Raw genomic sequence first — 20,847 nt, 5'->3', positions numbered from 1 at the left:
AACAGCGCTTGCTGCCAAGGCTGACGATCTGAGCTCGACCCCCCAGACCCACAAAGTGAGAACCGATTCACGTGAGCTGTCCTCTGACCTCCACACAACCGCCATTGTACACTCACCTCCCTCCCCCCAATACATAAATCAATGTTTAAAATCGTATAAGAAATATCTACAGCCTCCCGAGAGAGAAATGTGTGAAGCCCGGAGAAGTGGGCGTGATGGTGGATGCCAGCCTAGTATTGGGGAGAGGGGTGGGTGGAGATCGAAAACAATAGTTCAGAAATCTCTTTGGGCTTTGGGGAAATGGGGTGTAAATGAATTATAAATGAGCCATCTTAAGGCAGGGAAATGGACGTTCCGATGGGTTCCTTCCCACAGGATGGCTTACTGACCGTGATAATGGACCGTGTATTTCAAAAAGCCAGAAGACAGAAGACAAGAAGAGGGAAAATACCCACGAGTGGAGTGGAAAAGCATAGACCATCAGCACCTATAAGAAAATGTGAGCCGGGTGTGGTGGCGCACGCCTTTGATCTCAGTACTCGAGAGGCAGAGGCAGGTGGATCTCTGTGAGTTCGAGGACAGCTTGATCTACAAAGTGAGGCCCTGTCATAGCAAAAATAAAAAAAAAAAAAAAAAGGGCAACAACAGAGTGAAACAGTAAAGAGCCTAAGGTAAAACAGAAGCATAAAGTAGGTCGAATCCCTTTTAACACTATGCTCAAACAGGGTGGATTCCGTTAAACCCCAAGTCCACCGAATGGGACTGGAAAACAGAGCTCAGTGGCACACCGAGGTTAGGGATTTCCTGTCATGCAGAACCCTGTGTGACAGAAACCTGGCTCACAGCGGTAAGAGATTTAGTTTCCCTGTGTAACAAGACTCTAGGAGAGGCCGTGCCGAGGGAGAGGCTGCCCGGAAAGCCTCGAGTCTCCCACTGTCTGTTCCAGCTTCCTTCCTTCTGTACTTGTCCCGGACTTGGTGGTCTGCATGGTGGCGCGACCCACCTGTGCTGGCTGCTGTGTCCATCTCAAGATGACTGATTGTGCCATTTCCTGTTTAAAAAAAAAAATAGGCAGATGATCCATATACCCCAACCCAGGCTTCTTCCTTGTCCGGGGATCCTGGCTTCTGTGCCACTGTGAGTGTGGGCTGGGGAAGAGGCCCTGGTGGAGGAAATGGGGTGTGGGGATCATTCACATAGCTTGTTTGTGCCCCCTGGTCCTCCCCTGCTTAATCCTCGATGTTCCACTTCTGTCCTGGCAAGCTTCTGGGCCCATCTGACCATGTGACTTAGCTAATGTGACAGAATCTGCCTCACTGTGGACTAGTTCTGCCTGCATGGCAGTTTCTTGTCCCGTGATCAGATGCTCTGTCCCCACCAGGTCCCAGTAGCACCCAGGAGCTTCTACAGAACAGTCTGTGCTTCTCTGCTGTGAACAACATGGCCTTTATCCAAGGTCTCTAGTGTGACACTTAACTTCCATTGTCAACCTGACTAGATGGAGCGTCACTATGGAAACACCTCCCAGCGTGTCTATGAGGATGCTCCCAGAAAAAAAAATCTAACCGAGGAAGGGAGACTCACCTTAACCCTGACTTCACCAGCATGATGGACTGCCACCTATAATAAGCCGATGCTTCCTTTAAATCACTTTTGCCGTCATGGCAATAAGAAAGGCGTTTGGTGCACCTGCAATCCAAGTTATCATTTTCCCAATGAGACCTGCCATAAACCTTACTCTCCACCGAAACGGGGCCCTGGCTTTGAAGCCCTCTGGCTGCACTCTGGACCTGCTCATAACTCTTTTGTTCTCTGGTCCCTCTTAAGTACTCCCACCGTGGTGGGAGAGGCGTGGGCTGATCACTGCCGTTGCGCAAGGGAGGATTGTAGGCATGGGAGAGAGAGGGGACCAAAGCAGGACTGGAACTCGGGAGGCGGGGGTGGACAAACATTCAATCCCGTTGCCCAGTGTTTGGCTTCTGGGTCATGTCGGTGGGATACAGGCCTCTGAAGGGTCACATGTTGGTGGGGTGGCGCCTCCAACGTCTTGAAAAGTCTGCCATACAGCTTTCCGGCTGTGGTTCTCGCTGTATCTCAGGCTCACTCAGCTTGCCAGCCCTAAATTCCTTGGCAGATGTTCACGCTCCTGGCGTCTCTAACTCCCTGGGATCTCCAGTGCAGTTTGGCTTACCGCCCCCTCTCGGCAGCCTCCTACATTGCACTCTCAGGGCTGCCTCCAGGGATTCTGACCTGGCCACACACTGCCTAACTTTGCTTTGAAATCTACGTGGAAGTCTCCGGGGCCCCACAGCTCATGCACTCTACACAGCTGCCTAGCAAATATCCTGTGAACAATGCCAAGGCGGGCTGCCAGCTCAGGCGGCAGCTGGGCCCACTTACACCATAGCTGCAGCACTGCCTAGAGGAGGCCAGAGAAGAAAGAGTAAGAAGCAATGAGTTCCATATCTGTGTACTCAGTTAAAAGTAAAAACTGGTCTAGGGCCGCTGGAGGGTCCGCGGTTGCTAGGGAATAGGAGGGTGGGTGTGCCGATGGAGCCAGAGGACACTTGGCGACAATCGTGGAAGACTGAAGTTTCTGTTTTTCAGGTGGGCCCATAACGAGCAGCGACAACGTAACTTCCGGCCTGCCGCAGTGACGTCATCTTTCCTTAATGTACTCTTCCCTCCTTCATTCGCTGTTTCTCAACTTTTATATTTAGAATTGTGGCTCCCCAAGAGAGCCTTTTTAGGTATTTTTTCTCTTAATTGATCCCTTTTCGGTGGAATTATAATATCACAAATGTGTTGTGCATTTATTTGCTCGTGTTGTATATGCATTTTTTTTTTTTTTTACATTATGAAACTGATAGGATAGCTAAGGTTTTGCGTGTGGGGGGGTGTGGAATAGAAGAACAAAGTTTCACCCCATTGAGGGTGTCATTGACTCCTGGGGATACATGTGTTATCCCTCAGGAAAAAAAAAAAAAAAAGAAGAAGCAGGAACAAAGCAGTATGTAATTAAAATGTAAATCTACACAATTTAATTACCCGTGTAGTGGCCCAAGTAAGTCTCTGGGATTGTCTCCTCGGCACTGCGCACTCTTGTATAATAGATTAATGAGAGGGGGAGGGGTGCCGAGACGACGGGCGTGGGCAGAGCTTTCAGTCCAGGGAAGCTGCCGTCTTTACATTTGTGACCAGAGCCCTCCCTCTGCTGAGCGCTGTGGGAACGTCCTCCAGGAAGTCAAGTGTAGCCCCTTCATCTACATACCGCTTTAGCCTCACCAGCCACGTGTTGGGAGTCAGGTTTGGGTCTGATGACCACAGAGGCCTTATGACATTCACAACCACATCGTGGTCAGTGGCAGCCTTGGGATTGAGGGTCAGTTCTCTCTCAGCCCCAAATTCTACCTCCACCCCCCACCCCCACCCCCCACCCCCACCCCCACCCCCAGTCTGTTTGTATGGGCTTTAGAGGAAGCCCCTTCTTAGGCTCCGAAGCAGAACGGAAAACCAGAGGTAGGCAGGAGTGGCTTCATGGAAGAAGTTGGTGACATTTAGGGGGTTGCTCCCTTTCAATGTCCCTGTTCTTGAAGGGGGGATGAGAATGACTCGCGTCAAGCCCTGTCTACATAGGCTTGCTGCGGGAGACTGTTCCTCAGAGATGGAGAAATACTAGGGTGGGGTCGGTAGCAGGAATCTCCCTGTGACTTCTCAGGAGGATGACACACCCAGGGAAGGTTACTAGATGTGAGGACCCAGGAGACCTCATAGATCTCAGAAGGGTTGAGTTTTCTGAAGGGGCCCACCTTCTTTCTTGGGACCAACACAATGTTGGGGAGGCACTCAGCTTCCGAGGGTGGCCAGCGATGAGCCTGTTCTATTAGAGCCCCAAATGGATAACGGCTGAGAGAGGCAAGCGGTCTATCATTCCGAGCCTCAGCAAGCAGGATATGATTCATGGTCCTTCCGGTCCCCTGAACTCAGGTAGCTCTTCCCAGCTGTCTCACTACCGGGAAACTAGTGATCACAAGGTGAAGGACTCAGAGATATGCACCAAGGACTAAAGAAGGCATCATCCACACCCCCGGGCAGCGCTCCTCAGCCGTTTGCTGGCATTTCCTCACCTAAGCAGTCACTTACCCGGCCAGTCATTTATTGCTGGTTATTTATTGCCTATGCACAATGGCTCCTGAGGTTTCCTCCTGGGCCCAGGAGGAGAATGAGCGTAGCAGTAAACATTTAAAGGGAACATGGAAAAGAATAGGGAAACTGGCTGATTTATATTGTTTGATGAGTTATGTGTGGTGGAGATGTAGCAGGGACAGTCTTAATAGTAGATAATGGATGATACAGATCATGGATGATGTGGCTGTGTCATCAGCCTAGGGGGGCGCTGAAGGGCCCATAGTAAGTCTGGCTGTTAGCCCACCTACCCAGCTTCTTCCATTGCTTGACCTTTGCCCTATAGTCTCAATCATAGGGAGAACAGTTGGTTCAAAATTAAGACAAGACCCCAGCTGTGTCAAGAGCTGCACCAAGATAACCACGCATGTGTAAACAAGCTTCTAGAAACCCGTTAGGCTTGTACAATCACCTTGTTATCACAAATTGTACTACTAATTGTAAAATGTTATCACCAGCTGTAAATTCCCGGAATGTACCTTCACCCAGGACTTAACCTCAAATTGTAAAAATTCTTTTTCTTATATCACCCCTGACACCCCACCCCACTTGTGGCTTTTGCTTTAAAAAGGACCTGCTCCTTCTGTTCAGGGTCCCAGTGCCAGATCGCGACCGGTCTATGGTCGTAACTAGTTAGAAGTTCTGGTACCCCATGGTGATGGAATAAATTGCTTCTGCTCATCTAATTTTGGTGGGTTCATGCTCAATATTTGTGTGACTCCCAGACCCAACATTGCTAGGGTTTGACTGCGTTCCCCAAAACCTTGTGTTGGAAAGTTAATCTGATGCAAGGGGGCCGTGTTCTGGAAATAAGGGCTGGATTAACAAGTAACAAAAGCCTGGGGTTTTGTTTTGTCTCTAGCCTTCCCCTCCCCCACCCTTCACTCTTCCTTCTACTCTCTATTGCTAGGAGAAGAAACAAGTTCTCACCAGATTCTGGCCCCTTGGTCTTGGACTTAGCCTCCGTAACTCTGAGAAATAAAATTGTCTTCACTGTAAACTGATCAGCCTCGGATACTCTGTTAGAGCTGCACCAAAAGGCCTAAGATAAGCAAGGGCTAAAGCCACAAGTCTGTGCCCAAAGTCGTCCCCGCCCCACCCCATTCATAGAAACCCCCTATGACATCTGTGCCTGCAGCCAGTGAGCTCCACGCCCTGGCAGCCAGAGGACCTGGAGACCAGACAGGACACACCAAAGTCGGATGGAGAAGACATACCCTCTTCATCACTTCCCGCTCTGCACTCTGTGTGCTGACTACCTCACACTTGGCTTTAGCATGACGAAGGAGGAGGTAGATGAGGAGAAAATAATCCCAAAGATGACCAAGTCCTCCGAGGGGGTGGGATGTCACAGAACTTGTTTCTCTGAACAGACCTTGTCAGGCCTTAACAAGAAGAGTGGGACACAGCTCTGGGAAGGGAAGTTGTGCCAGCACACACATGGCGGGGCTAGAGCCTCGGAGGAGCTCCGAGGACTTAGGTCTTTCCTCTCCTCTCTCTGGAAAGGAGATGCCATTCTGCAAAGTGTGTCTACTCCTTTTGAAAGCCAGACTTTTATTTTTCAGACAATTATAGCTCCACACAGCTTGTGGGGCTGGGGAGATAGTTCAGCAGTTCAAATCTCGGTGTGTTAGGAGGAGGACTTGGTTTTGGATCCCCAGAACCCATGTGTCAGGTGTGTGTGTTGGCGGGGGTACAGGGGGGTGGGTGGGCTGTAATTCCAACCTTCAAAGGAGACAATGGTTTCCCAGAGCAAGATGACAGGCGAGACTAACCACATCAATGAGCTCTGTGCTTGATTGAGTGGCCTTGTCTCAGTGAGTAAGATGGAAAAGCAATCCAGGATGACTTCCGACATTAACCCCAGGCCTCCACATGCACAGGGCGTATATGTGCATCCCCATTCCCACATACATGTACTCACACACATGCAAAACATTCCTACACACATATGAATAAAGAAGAAATTAATAAATGAGGTAGCCATCATGTCAGGTGCCTATGAGCACAGCAGAGGCAGGAGGTTGAGGAAACCCCAATCGCAACTTTCTCTGGAGATGTGTGCTCTCTCTCCACCTGGGATGGCTCCACATCCCATAGCTATCATCTTTAGTCTCTGCAGATGTCATGTCCAGATAAATGGTCAAAGGCACTACCCTGATCATCATCCTACAATCTTAAAACCAGGCTTTTGTTGTTGCTGCTGCTGTTTTGTTTTGTGACAAGATCTCTCTACATAGCCCTGGTCTGGAACTCACTCTGTAGACCAGGCTAGCCTCAAGTTCATAAGGTCCACCTGCCTCTGCCTCTGAAGTGCTGGGATTAAAGGCCTGCACCCAGGTCATAAATAGGATATTTAAAAGTTCACCTTCCCCCTAGACAAAATTCCAAAGAAGTTGAATTCAATAACATAATCACACAACTCACCATTACAAAGTCACACTTTATTGGATAGATTTAAAAATACATATAGTTGTTATCTTTTAACTTTCAAATTCCCTTTTCGACTGACTTTAAATTTTTCTTCCTCCTCTTCCCCTTCTTCTCTTTTACAAACCACCTGTTGCTAGATTTAGTATTTCTGTTGTTGTTGTTGAAATTTTATTGTATGTATTACGAGTGTGTGTGTGTGTGTGTGTGAACATGTGTGTGGTACAGTGCGTGTTTGGGGTCAGAGGACAACTGTGTGGAGTCAGTTCTCTCATTCCGCCTTTACATGGCTTCCAGGGGTCAAACTGGGGTCATCAGGCTTATGTAGCAAGAACCTTTACTACTGAGCCAACTTTCTGGCCCCGGACATAGTTTTTAACTCGGCATTCAATGACCCCATCTTTAACGTAGAGATTTCTTGTTCATGCTGCTTCCGTTAGCTGTTCCTGGCGTCATTTCACTTCCAATGCTTAGATTCCTATACGTTTTTTGTTTGTTTGTTTTGTTTGGCTTTTTTGGTCTTTTCCACTGTGGTTCTTTTTTCTTGGTCAGTGTCCTCTTTACTATGGAAAAAATTAAATAAACTTCTGAGAAGCAAAGGAGAGAATCCAGTGAAGAAAATCAAGATGGGTAGGCAAAAGATGGCTGTTTATTACAACTGAATCAGCAACCTAAATTATCCTTGTTATGAAAGATCCATATTTCATTTTCTGTTAAGAACAGATGGCGTTCTGTTATCTGTCATGTAATGAGTTTCACATCATATCTGAAATATAACTTCTAGTTAGACAGTGTTTCCACAAGGACATTTTTCTCCATAGTCATTAAAATTATATATTTTTCCATCAACAACATCGAATACCTGTTGGAAGCATTCCCATGTTTGAAATATTGTTATGTTTTCAATCCTACATTAAATCTCTAGTTTCTTTCCCCAATAACCTGTTAGTGAATACTTTCCTACACTCGTTGTCATGGTAGCATCCCCACTCTTGGATTTTGTTGATGTTCAATGAGCTTTGCTTGTTGATTCTGGTATCTGCCCGTGAAGGCTCCTGGTGGACGCTTTCTTCTTGTGTGTTTTTCTCTGGTGCTTGGTGAGGGCTGACCTCTGGCTGAAGTTTTTCTTGCATTCATTACATTCATAGGGTTTTTCCCCTGTGTGAATCCGCTGATGTTTTGTGAGGGCAGATTTCTCGTAGAAGGTTTTCTCACACTCGGGACATTTGTAGGGTTTTTCTCCGGTGTGAGTTCTCTGATGCACAACAAGGTTGGACTTGACACAGAAGGATCTCCAGCACTCACTGCATTTGTACGGCTTCTCTCCTGTGTGGGTCCTTTGGTGCTGTGTAAGGTTCGATTTCACACAGAAGGATTTCCCACATTCATTGCATTTATATGGTTTCTCTCCTGTGTGAGTTCTCTGGTGTACTTTGAGGGCAGATTTTTGGCAGAATGACTTCCCACACTCTTTGCATTCATACGGTTTTTCTCCAGTGTGAGTTCTCTGGTGTTCAGTGAGGTTTGACTTCACCATGAAGGATTTGTCACATTCCTTGCACGCATAGGGTTTTTTCCCCGGGTTTGAGCTCTGATGTTGAGCAAGACCCGCTTTCTTGGGACAGCCTTCCTCACATTTGTGACACTCACAGGCTTTCTGTTCTTTGCAAGCACTCTGATTTTCACCAAGAGGTGACTTCTCACCTTCCTCACACTCTTCGGGTTTCTCCTCCACGGACGATGATGGTCTCTGATGTCGAGAGCTTTTCGATCCTCTGAGGGAGGGGGCTGGGGATTTCTCACACTCATTTCCTTTGTGGCTTTTTCCTCTTGAGCTAGTTCTCTGATTTAGGGTCAGACGCGACTTCTTTAAGGCTGTTTGGCTGTCGGCACACTTAGGTCTTTCTTTTGTGCAAGTTGTCTGGTTCTGAGTAAGGCCTGCCTTTCTGTGAAGGGTTTCCCCACATTTCCCACAGCCATGGGTCTTTTCTCCCACATGAATTTTCTCATTTTGGATGTGGGATGAGTTTCTTAAGGCTCTCTCACTTACATTACATCCATCAGGCTTTCCTCCTGGTTGCATTCTCCCCTGTCTGGTAAGACCTGATTTCTCACTAAAGGATTTCTCAAGCATATCACATTCACAGTGTTTGTCTCTTATATGAGCTCTTGGATGTTCATGTTTTGACTTCATGCATGAGGACTTCCCACATTCGCTGGCCTCTTGTGCCTTCCTTTCTCTAAGGGTTCTTAGAAAAGACTGGAACCTGATCTTGTGAGCAGTGGCTTGCATGCATTTACTATCCTGAGAGGGCTCCTGTCCTGTGTGAACTGCCTCGTGTATAACAGAGGCTGTCTTTCTGTGTGAGTTCTTCCCACAATTTTTATGTTCAGGAGGTTTTTCCAAATGCAGGGTCTTCCGATGTTGAGTGAGGTCCTCGACAGGACGGTGGGATCTCTCCCTTTGGTCACTTTCACAGGTTTTGCATCCTATGGGAGCTTTTTCACACTTAGTACCCAGGGACCGAGACCCACCTAAACCATCAAACTTTTTTGTTGCACAGTTTTTGTTATCAGTAATTAATCCTGCAACATTTTCCAAGCTTGTTTCTGTTGAGCGACACTTATAGTGCACTTCTCTTGAGGCCACTGAGTCTGTGGCCTGATAAACTGTTTCCTTTAGAGCCTTGCTTCTTTTCTTAGTTAGTGCTTTGTTGTTGACAAATAAAACTTGACTCAAATATTTGTCTTCGTTTTCCTCACTTGTCATGCAGTCGGCCCTCTGGACTTCTAGAAACATGAGAAGTTAACCATACATTATCCATCTAAATGCGATGTGAAAGGAAAGGGGGCGTAGACAAATGTCTTACACTGACTCGATTCTTGGGTTCCTGACACACTCTCCTGGAAAGGCAGCGGTTCTAAGCAGGCATTTCATCCACCTATTTCCACTGGGTAATGTGAGAACAGAGATAAAGATGCACGTTGGAGTAGAAAGGGGAAGAGAACGAGGAAAACCGCATCAGGAGCTTTGGTTTGCTACAAACATGACCACCAAATGGGTGGAGAGCTGGGATAAAACATAACTGGGAACAAGGAGTGTCAGGCGAAGGCCTCATCCACTGAAGGAGGGCGTTAAAAAACGAGGCAAAGGCGGGAAAGATGAACAGTGAGCCCAGGAGGACTGAAAGGCACCCAAGAGACGTGCAGCCCAGTGGGAGTGTCACACCCGACGGCTGCAAGAGGCGCTCTAAGCCACTCTCCACGCTTCCCCTCTTCTCTGTTCCATCCTGCATCCCAACACCCAAGTGAACCTGAGAAATCACTCATTTCCTCAGGCCTCAAGGTCAGGGGTAGGCTGGGCCTGTTATGGGGAGACATGAACTGTAGATGCCGTATTCTGGACTGATGTAAAATGAGGAAAGGAGCTAAGTACTAGGAGGAATTCTGCTCCTCACACTGAGCACGCCTCCTGTTTCTGAGCCTGGCATGGATGGGGACCCCTCAGATAACCTCACTCCGCCCACCACTCCTGTGCAGAGGTCCATTTCCTCCGGGCGGCTTCAGGACCGCCCAGAAGCACCCTGGCCATCTCCCTCTCCACCATCTGACCTGAATTCTAGCAGTCCTGACAGTTACTGGCCCTCAGCTGTACAGATTAGCTACCCGAGACTCCGGATGGAAGTGGAGATTTTGCTCTGTGTCCTCCGTACGACAATGGGACTGGCCCCTGGGAGACACTTGACAAATGCTTGTCAAATAGAAGGATACAGAAATGAATGTGTGTACTGTCAGAGCATTGGGTGCTGGAGGCGATACAAATTATAACTACAGAGAGTCTAACAGAGGCAAAGGGGTTTGCTATTATTGATTGATTGATTGATTGATTGGTTGATTGATGAGACAGGGCCTTAATGCATAGTCCTGGTTGGCCTGGCACTCTCTGTGTAAGCCAGGCTGGTCCACCTTCCTCTACCTCCCAAGTGCTTTTTTCAAAGGTGCGAGACACCACACATAGCCTACAAAGAGCATTGGTACTTGCGGGGGTGATATCAGGCTGTGAGCATTTCTCTTTATCTCTTTGAAAATTCTAGAGCCTCTCAAAGATTCTTTTTCGTTGTTTATCTTTTTGTTTGTTTTTGTTTGAGACAGGGCCTCCCATAGCCCAAGCTGACCTTGAACTTCTGACACACCTGCCTTAGTGCTGGGATGACAGGCCTGTGCGGTGATGCCCCATTTATGCTGTGCTCGGGATCAAAGCCGGGGCTCTGCTCCTGCTAGGCAGGCACTCTACCGACTGAGCCCCGGATACATTCAAAGGAACCAAGCCTTGCTCATCTCCGCCCTCTTCCTTCTCCTCACCTGAGAGGCTGCCACCTGGAAGTTCCCAAGGAACGTCTCCCTGTTCCAACTTGCAGATCAGCTCAGGTTTGGTCACATCGCACCCTGTGATGGGAAGATGACAGGGCTTGGCAACGCTGCTCAGGACAGAGGGAAGGGTACGCAATGATGAGGCCGTGGTGTGTTTCACCAACGCCCCTGGCTAAGTCCTGGGGGAGGGGGGAGGGGAAGAGGGAGGGGTCACATGGGTTTACCTTGTCCCTGCTCAGACCAGTGGCTAAGTCCTTAGCTAGAGGAGCAGGCATCAGGTGAGGGACCGTACACAAGAGTGCAGACAGAAAAGGGCATCAGACACCCCCCCTCCATACACACACACACACACACCCCAGGACCTGCAGCTTCAGGCAGTTGTGAACTGTCCCATGTGGGTGCTGGAACTCAGTCCTCTGGGGGAGCAGCAAGCACTCCTAAGTGCTGAGTCATCGTTCTAGCCCCAAGCTTAAAACTTTACCCCGACACTTCCCAGGTAAGACACACAAGCTGACGGGAGCCGCGTGGGAGGCGGGGCTTACCCACTGGGAGCCGCGTGGGAGGCGGGGCTTACCCACTGCTTGCAGGTGCTTGTAGGTCTCCAGCATCACCTCCCTGTACAGGCGCCTCTGGGCAGCATCCAGCAACTGCCACTCCTTCTGAGTGAAGGTCACAGACACATCTCTGAACAACACTTGCCCCTGCAATGGAGCAGTGGGGCTCAGTCGGGAAGGCTCAGCACAAAGTAACCGGAGAGACACCTAAGGGATGAGTTACCACAGCATTCCAGAAAACAGCTCAAGGTTCCCTCATAGCACAATCTGTGTGATGTGCTTCGAGGAGAAATAAAATCACCGCAGAAACACCAGGCAAGCCAAATTCACAGCTTAACTCATAAAGCAACAGTGTCTGCCTGGGTCTGGTCTGGCCGTGGAGGACGCTTAGGAAAATAAGTCTGGGAGCTCATTTTTAAGGATCTTTCAGACTTGAGATTTTCCCTATGCATACAGACACTGGGAGCAAGGAACTCTGGGAAATGTGCTTTTCTTTAGCTCACATGTCACCAAATGTGTGTGTGTGTTGTGTGTCTGTGTACATATGTGTTTATATATGTGTGTGTGTATACATATGTGTGTATGAGAATGTTTATGTGTGAGTCTGTGTGCATGCACGCTCATTCCTGTGTGAAGGTGCAGACCCACACACGCCACGATGTGCGTGTGGCGGTCAGAGGACAGCCTTTGGATCCGTCCTCACCTCTGCACCTACTTGGAGACGGGCTCTCTTCAGCCTGTGCACCCCAGGCTGCTGGCTGTGAGCTTCTGCACTTTCCTGTCTCCACCTCCCGTCCCCTGGTCGGGAGCATGCTGGGATTTCTGATGCTTGCACCATGTCACGTCACCTGACTTGCACACAGGTTTTCAGGATGTAAACTCAAGCTGTCAGGTTTGTAGGGTAAGCACTTTCACCCACTGAGTCCTCCCTCTCCCAGGTACTAACTGGCCAGTGAGCATCCTTCACCCACATCCTCCTGCCTCTGCCTCCCTGTGCTGGTATTGCAGGCGCATGTCACCACACCTGGCTTTTTAACACGGGTGCTGGAGATCTGAACTACACACACACACACACACACACACACACACATACACACACACACACACCTCCAAAAACCCAAATAGCTATTCCAGTATTTTTCCCAGCACACCTCTGGCTTGGCCTGTTTACTTCTCGGGATGCATAGCCCTTCCTGGGGATCATCTCTCTGGGTAGTGGAGACACACAGTCAATTCAACAAACACACCTAGATTTATGTTTTGAAAGCAACACCCCAGAAGCGTATTGGAGAGTGAAGAACTGATTCTTGGGCTGGAGAGACGGCCTGGTGGTTAAGAGAGCACTGGCTGCTCTTGTAGATGGCCTGGCTTTGAGTCCAGCACCCACATGGTGGCTCACACGACCCTAATTTCGTTTCCAGGGGTCCAGGGCTCTCTTCGGGCCTCCTTGGGCCCAGGCTTGCAGACAAAATGCCCACATACATTTTAGTTTAAAAAGAAAGAAAGAAGTGGCTCTTCATCACTGCTGATATTGCCCTCCCCGGTGGCATCTGGCAACATCTGTGGACGGTACACTCGCTAAACTGAGAGGGTGTTTGCTGCCACCTAGTGGATCCATCCAGATACACAGCTAAACACCCTGCAACAAAGGACTACCCCACCCTGAGTGACCAGGTTAGGAAATGGTTTCAATGAGAACTAAGACTGTGATAATGGACTGGTAACTATGGTAACAGACTGGTAACTATGGTAACAGACTGGTAACAAGCCTTGGTGCCTTGGCAGTAGGGATGAGGATGCTGCATAGAGTTGACCAGGGAAGAGGAAGAAAGGAGCTTTGAAGGTAGTGAGTGGACTTGGTGCTGGGGCCTTATATTGTCCTAACACGGGATTGAACATGCATCAGGGAGAGAGGGAGGGTATGAGGGAGAGACAGAGAGAGAGGTGGGCTGGGGAGGAGAGAGAGAAGGTCAGAGGGAGGGAGGGAGGGAGGGAGGGAGGGAGGGAGGGAGGGAGGGAGAGGGGGTGTTCCTGGGTGTGTTATACTCTAGGGATGGGAAACACATTCGGGTAGAGATGTCCAGGTGACAGGTGGACATAAGATAAGTTTGGACTATGGAGAGAGATAAGGGACAAACCCACACTTTTAGAAACCCACACTTTTAGAAATCATGCCTATTTCAGCAGCATCCAAAACTGCCAGGAGGGAACTTGTCCACAAAGAACACGGAGGTTGGAGCAGAGGCAGATAACTAGTGGAGACAAAGAACAGGCCCTGAAGCCCAAGAAGGGACTGGAAGTAGGGCTTTTGGTCCACAGTGGTGCTCAGAAATGACAGGTTCAAGAGTGAGTGACTTTCCAGTTCATGTCACATGCTCCCTTCTGTCCCGTGGTATCTCGAGAGAGAAGCATGTAAGCCCCAGGCTGACCCCCACAGAGGAGTTCAGGGAAGGGCTGTGGGCAGGCCAGAGCTTTCTATTAGCTTCTGGCAGGCAGTGAGGGGGTGGCAGGCACCTCAGGTACCTGTTTGCCTCATACCACAGGCACAGGCTGGGCAGTGCCTCGGTCTCCCTGCAAGGCCTAACAAGGGCCTTGAACCATGACCATCAGATGGACTGCCAGACCCTGGTCAGGTACCCCTGAGGGTTGATACTCAGGAGATCATTCCCTAGGACAAGCAGGGGACTGTCCCCTGAAGTCTGTGAGAACTTTGAAGCCAGTCAGGAGCCGAGGACTGTGCATAGTACCCTGACATGGTACTACTTTTCTTCAGGGCCATTGTGGGGGGAATACACCATTAAATAGATTTTACTCTTTGTCAGAGGAGGAGGTCTTGCCTCCCTGTCTCAATTCACACAGTCTGAAGGCAACATTCTAAGACATCTCCTAGACCTCACATGAGAAGCCCCAGGCCAGGCATCTACCTCAGGGGAAAGCTGTCTAGGGAGACTCAGCTCCATGCAGCAGAGCAAAGCAGGGGCAGTGACTTGGCAGCTCCAGAGAGACCTCTGCAATCCTCAGCACAGAAAAGGCCTATGACCTGAGAGAGAATCACAGTCCAGAGAGCAAGTTGGAGAAGGGACTCCCAGACCTCAGAATAAATGTGGCATGAGTAAGAAATCGTAGCCGAAGAGCCCTGAGATGGGGAGACAGTAAAGATGAACATGAGTTTAAAATACTGAAGAGGGGGCACTGGAGGGATGGCTCAGCGGTTCAGAGCACTGGCTGCTCTTCCAGAGGTCCTGAGTTCAAGTCCCAGCATCCACATGGTGGATCACAACCATCTCTAGTGAGATCTGGTGCTCTTTTCTGGCCTGCAAGCAGAATGTTGTATACATAATAAATAAGTCTTTAAAAAAATACTGAAGAGAGAGCTGGGGGTATAGCATAGCTCAGTGGTAGGGTACCTGCCTGTAGTATACAAGGCCGTGGGTTCAGTTCCCACCACTGGGAAAAACTTAGATGGCAAGATATCTCAGTGGGTAAAGACACTTGCCACCAAGCCTGAGGACCTGAGTTGGGTCCTCAGAACCATGTGGTAGAAGAAAGAACTGACTCTGAGATGGGCCCCCTGAAACCTCCCCCCCTTGTGCACAGTGGTGCACACTCCCCCAAATTAAATTTTAAAAAGGTATTTTTAATTTACTTATTTTATGTGCATTGGTATTTTTGCCATGGATATTGGGTGCCCTGGAACTGGAATCATAGACAGTTGTGAGCTGTCACGTGGGTACTGGGAATTGAACCTGGGTCCTCTGGAAAAGCAGTCAGTGCTCTTAACCATTGGGCTATCTCTCCAGCCCCCTTTTTAAAAAAAGGTTTTTAAAGAAAATATTTACACATTCAAGTCAGTGTCTCCAAGTTGTTGTAAGGATGTGAGAAAAGAAAAGGCATGGAAATGCTAAATATTTTGTTGTTGATTTGGGGAAAAACAACAACTTCCTCAGGAAAGCATGAGAACGGAATGCTCAATGAACAAGCCTCTCCTGGAAGCTGGGAGTGAGGAGATGGAAGTGAAGGGACCCAGACGGTGGGCGGAGGAGAGGTTTGGGGAGGATTTCTGGCTGGGAGAGAGAAGAATTGGTAAGGAGAATGCAAAGGCAGGAAGAACTGGGGAGTCTTCAGGATGGGGGCGGGGCTTCTCTCTGCGAGGACAGACGTGAGCCAAGTGGGCAGACTGGAGGAAGAATAAAAGAGCTGGCATGATGGCCTGGTTAAGTGTCTGACACCAGAGGACAAATGAGAAAGGAGGTGACAGCAGTTACGAAGTCACAAGAGCCACCCACTTGTTCTCCCCCTGTGCCTGGTGATACTGCATACTGTCTTTCTCCCAGTGCTTGGAGGGCTTGAGGCCAGACTCCCTGAGCCACGCCCTCATTCATAGGACTGAGCAGAACACGGACATTTCAGACACCCAGGTTCAGAGGGCAGACCAGCAGTCACGCTGTGCGCCACAGCCTCCATCCAAACTCAGCAGAATCCCAACCGGCAGGCAATCGAGACAGACAGGCCGGCCTGCGAGCGCTGTTCTGCCCCATGGGAGTGCGGGCACAGAGCCATGAACTGTGGCTCCCAAGGCCCCAAACACCCGAAGGACAGCTGCTGCCCGGAGTGGTGCTGAGGCTGAAGCAGGCCACACGCACGCACGCACGCACGCACGCACGCACGCACACACACCCTGGCCATCTGAGATGAAGCCATAAAATCAACCACTGAAAACAGAACACCTGCTCCTCAGGAGGAGCCACACAGTCAGCACCAGCGGCCAGCAAAGGGCGCCTCGAACTCCCTTTCCACCTAAGTGGGGCTGGAGTTGATAATAAAGATGTGGCATCAGGGGAGCAAAGACTCAGATTTTTAAAAAAGGCTTAGCATGTGGGCAAGCTAGAACATAAAAGGACAAAAATGAGCTCTCAGAACTTGTACTTGAGGTGGTCTCCATACGACCAAACATCTAAGATGCAGTCTCGGGATTACTTCATACGAAGAGCTGATTAACTGTCTCCAGCCCTCAGTGAAAAGGTGTGTATATAAAAGTGTGTACTCAGCCGGGCGATGGTGGCGCACGCCTTTAATCCCAGCACTCGGGAGGCAGAGGCAGGCGGATCTCTGTGAGTTCGAGGCCAGCCTGGTCTCCAAAGTGAGTTCCAGGAAAGGCGCAAAACTACACAGAGAAACCCTGTCTCGAAAAACCAAAAAAAAAAAAAAAAAAAAGTGTGTACTCAATAGTGCTGCCAGACTCACATAAACTAGTCCAGGGAGGGAGATGAACAGTGACTAGAGCGTTGTACATTGTGCATAACACCATAGAGGGGCCAGCGAGCTGACTCCGTGGGTAAGGAAGCTTGCCACCAAGCCGGACCACCTGAATTTGATCCCCATGACCCAGAGGGTGGACAGAGAGCTAACTCTGACCTCCCCATCAGCATCGTGGCTTGCATACACTCCTCTCAGCACACACATAAATAAGTTAGTTAATTAAAAATAATATTACAGTTGATCAACTATTACCATTTTGTCATTCTATGCCATAACAGGGAATGCAAAAATGACCGGAAATGCATATTGAAATTCAAATGACTATTGTTTAAGTAGGTAGAGGGTGTGCTACAAATGATTGAAATATGTGTCACATAGGGAGACACAGAGTGGAAAAGAGAGAGCACATGGATGGCTGTCCATCAAACCGACCCTGTGCCTGACCACGTGACATCACTGTCAGTGAAACCATGACGTGAGGAAAGTGGGGACATGACCAGATGAGTGAGAAGGACTGGCAAGGAAGCCTGGTTACCAAAAGTGCAAAACTCAGGAGGAGCGAGCGGGTGATTCACCTGGGTTGTGGTCATGTCCGTCTGTTCCTGGAGAGCTGCAGAGGCTGTGGAGAGGAAAGGGGGCAGAAGCCATGAGAAAGACCATCACCATCAAGCTCCTCAGAGTCTTGTTAGAAACCCATTTGTATGTGCTGACAAATGACCACCTGGGGGTCCGATGTTACCCCGACACTTCAGACGGGCGGGTAGATGAATGCTCAGGAAGTTTTATCACTACCTGGAGCTCAGAGAAAGGGCTTTTCATCGGGACAGCCAGCGCTGGCTTCCTGCCGGCCTTTCACAATGACCATGGCCTCTTTGGGCCTGACAGCAAGCAAGCACACAGGGCATGAAGACAAGCTGGGAAAGAGGCGGCAAGGCAAATGGTTAGAGCAGCTAACTCAGGTCTTCAGTCCAGTTGCGTGTTTTGATGTGTGGGGTTTAATCTTACGAACGGAGTGTAGCGGTATATCCAGCACTGTATTCCCAGCACTCAGGAGGCAGAGGCAGGAGGATGGAGCATTTGAGATTAGCCTGAGCTACACAGAAGGCCCCTGCTTCAAACAAACACTACAAAACAATAAGATAATCTTATAAAGGAAGGTGGGAAGGAGAAAAGTATGGATGTGTGTTTAAGTGCATGTGTATATATGTACGTGCGTGTGCGTGCTGGGGGTGGACAGCCAATGAAACGATCCGTCCCTAGCTCAAACTGCAACACACACTCAGGAGTTTCTATGCTGTTTTCTACTTTTGTACCGTTTTGAATATTTCTGTAATAAAAGGTGTGAATCAACTTATAGGTTTTGTTTTCTTTAAGACAGGATCTCACTATGTAGCCCGGCTGGCCTGGAACACTCAATGTTGACCAGGCTGGTTTCAAACTCAGAGATCCACTTGCCTCTTCTTCCCAAGTTGCTGAGATTAAAGATGTGCAACATTGAACCTAGTGTGTGTAAAACAGTTTAACAATGAAGATGTTATAAGTATCTGTTGATTTACTTTTCTGCATATATTTTAACTCCTTAGCCCTGGAACTCAAATAATTTATTTTTAAACAATTTATTTTTTCGTGTGTGTGTGTGTGTGTGTGTGTGTGTGTGTGTGTGTGTGTGTGAACATGTGTGCAAGGGCCCACTGAGACCAGATGATATCTGATTCCCTGGAAATGGAGTTACAGGTGAGCTGCTTGATGTGGGTTCTGGGAACCCAACCCAGGTCTTCTTCCGGAGCAACAAGTGCTCTTAACTGCGGAGCCACCTCTCAAATCCCAGCTGGAGGGACGTGTAGGAACTGCTGACAACAGGGACAGTGTGCTTTAAGTCAGTTCTTTGGTTTCAGTGTCTCCAAGGGGGCTTTGTTTTGTTTCAAGACACTTGACTTATCGACTTACCTGAGACATGTGGACAGTGGCCTGGGATCAGCGGGTCTCAAGGATTTGGTCACTAGCAAGTTCTTGCAGGCAGATGGTAAGAGCCTAGTTACGATGCCGGGGACGAATAACACTTGTTCATTGCTGGAGTCTGGCAGGCTCTTCTCTAAGCACTTTTCAGGTGTGGTCTCACTTAGTCCTTACAATCAAGTATGATGTAGGTACCACAGTGCCTCCATGAGGAAATGGAGGTGAGGAATGATAGAGCTGTTCTTATGGAGGGCTAAGTTTCAAACCCTGACAGACTGTCCCTAGAAACCATGTAGTTAAGGATTGCTAATTATGAAGCAGAATGACATGCCCCCTAAAACGGGAGTGGGCGGTGTGGCCCTGAAGTCTAGCTGTGCCTGTGAGTGTGCCTGTGAGGTTGTGGGAGGAGCTTCCAGGAGGAGGAGAGCGCATCTGCCTGCACTTGCACCTCCTCCTCCTCTTGTTCCCTCACCCTCCTCCCACGGAGGTCTCTATTCCCAGCAGCCTGCCTCTTGCTCGCCTCCCGTGGCCGGCCCAGCTCACCTCCTTCTCTTGGAAGCCGGCCCACGCTGCTGCCGCTGGACAGGTGTCTAGTGAGACGACGTTACCCAGCACAGGGCTCAGCAGGTGCTTCTCGAGCTGAATGTGGACTCTGCCTCTTTCTTGGGCTTCCGCCCTTCAGCTGCACCCAAGAGAGGAGGGGTCTCCCGTGGGGAGAGTCCTGCTTCTGTGTGCTCTTCTTCTTCTTCACACGCTCTGTGATCCAGAGAACTTTGAACCTGACTAGAGGGAGTAAATTCAAGGAACTGGAGCCTTTGGCTGAATCAATCAATTCCCCCTCCCCTCTCTCCCCCCACCCCAACCACTGCTCTCTACAATAGTGGTTCTCAGAGTGAAAGTCCAGACCAGTGTCGACACCATCCAAACCATTCAGGAAGATGAACTTAGAGACCTCTCAGCAGTCAGCAGGAGCTCGGTACCCAGCATCGGTTGGGCCCGAGCGCATGGCTGATTCTGGTGCAGACTCTGAAAACCGCTGTGAGCCTAACTTAGTAGTCAGCAGACTGCAGTGGGCACAGACAGGTGGCCCAGGCAGAAGGGCTAGTCATCCCAGGAGCCCTTAGGGAAGACTCGGTGCAGGCAGGTCCAGCGGCCCTTGGGGAGGAGCCATGGGTGGGGAGAGAGATAGAGAGAGACAGAGAGAGACAGAGTGAGACAGAGAGAGAGAGAGAGAGAGACAGAGACAGAGACAGAGACAGAGACAGAGACAGAGACAGGGACAGAGAGACAACAGCTAGATTGAACGGAGCTTGCGATTTGGAAATAAACGATTCGGGAGTTTACAACCTAGCTCTCTCCCACAGACTATGCCCTTCACCCCATCCCCAAGTCGGTCTTCTCTGTTAGAACAGGGCTGTTGGGCTGCAACAGTGACTTTCAGAGCCAAATGATGCATAGGGCTTAGTGAACAGGGCACGAAGGCCACTTTCAGGTCCTGAGCAAATGCCACCATCCCTGCTAAAGCTTATCTCAGGCACTGCCCAGAACACCCTAGAGGCAGGTTCAGGGAAGAACTCCCATGTACAGACGGGGAAACTGAGTCTCAGATTCCTCTTCTTGCCCGTGGGGACTCAGTAGTAATGCTAGAACTTGAGCTAAGACTCTGAGAGCCGCCTTTTGAGCTACAGAACCCTCACTGCCAGCCACGAACAGGTGTCATCCCATGAAGCGGTGGAAGTCACTCGCCAGTTGCTATGGGGCTCGGAACCCCAGCAGGTGGCTCTGACATCCGAATGCCTTCCCCAGCTCACTTTATCCCGACCCCCGAGCCCGTGCCCAATCTCTTCCCCTTGGAGAAGCCCACCGCCACCAGCGCGAAGCCCACTCAGGGTCAGTGTCAGGGTCCCCCCACGACCTGCGCAGATGCTGGCACGCAAAGCCCCTGAGCCTGGCAACGCAACCCTCCAAATTGGCTCTCACCGGTGGGCGCGCCTGACTTGGGTACCGGGTCTCTGAGCGACGCTTGGACCCTGAGGATCTGAGGGTTTCCTCCGAGCGCAGCAGGACGCGGGAGCGAACAATGAAGATGAAC

At 49.6% G+C, this 20,847-nt stretch overlaps 1 protein-coding gene across 2 annotated transcripts; it reads right to left on the bottom strand.

Moving 5' to 3' along the window:
- Window positions 1-6,615: 6,615 nt before the first annotated feature.
- Window positions 6,616-20,847, bottom strand: LOC102920614 (zinc finger protein 248-like). 2 transcript variants are annotated; one of them, XM_042276803.2, is made up of 6 exons: window positions 20,736-20,847; window positions 19,299-19,538; window positions 17,375-17,418; window positions 11,561-11,687; window positions 10,978-11,061; window positions 6,616-9,405 (listed from the first exon to the last, which is right to left on the bottom strand). In XM_042276803.2, exons 3-6 carry the CDS (start codon window positions 17,387-17,389, stop codon window positions 7,625-7,627), a joined length of 2,007 nt encoding a protein of 668 aa, XP_042132737.2. In that variant the 5' UTR covers window positions 17,390-17,418; window positions 19,299-19,538; window positions 20,736-20,847; the 3' UTR covers window positions 6,616-7,624. The 2 variants fall into 2 exon arrangements, with proteins under 2 accessions (XP_042132737.2, XP_076427267.1); XM_076571152.1 differs by lacking the exon at window positions 20,736-20,847 and having other exon boundaries at window positions 19,299-19,587.

Source organism: Peromyscus maniculatus, chromosome 4, assembly GCF_049852395.1.
Source record: "Peromyscus maniculatus bairdii isolate BWxNUB_F1_BW_parent chromosome 4, HU_Pman_BW_mat_3.1, whole genome shotgun sequence".
Taxonomy (NCBI): domain Eukaryota; kingdom Metazoa; phylum Chordata; class Mammalia; order Rodentia; family Cricetidae; genus Peromyscus; species Peromyscus maniculatus.
The sequence above is the reverse complement of the archived record's forward strand: the minus strand, read 5'-3'. Positions and strand labels throughout refer to the sequence as shown.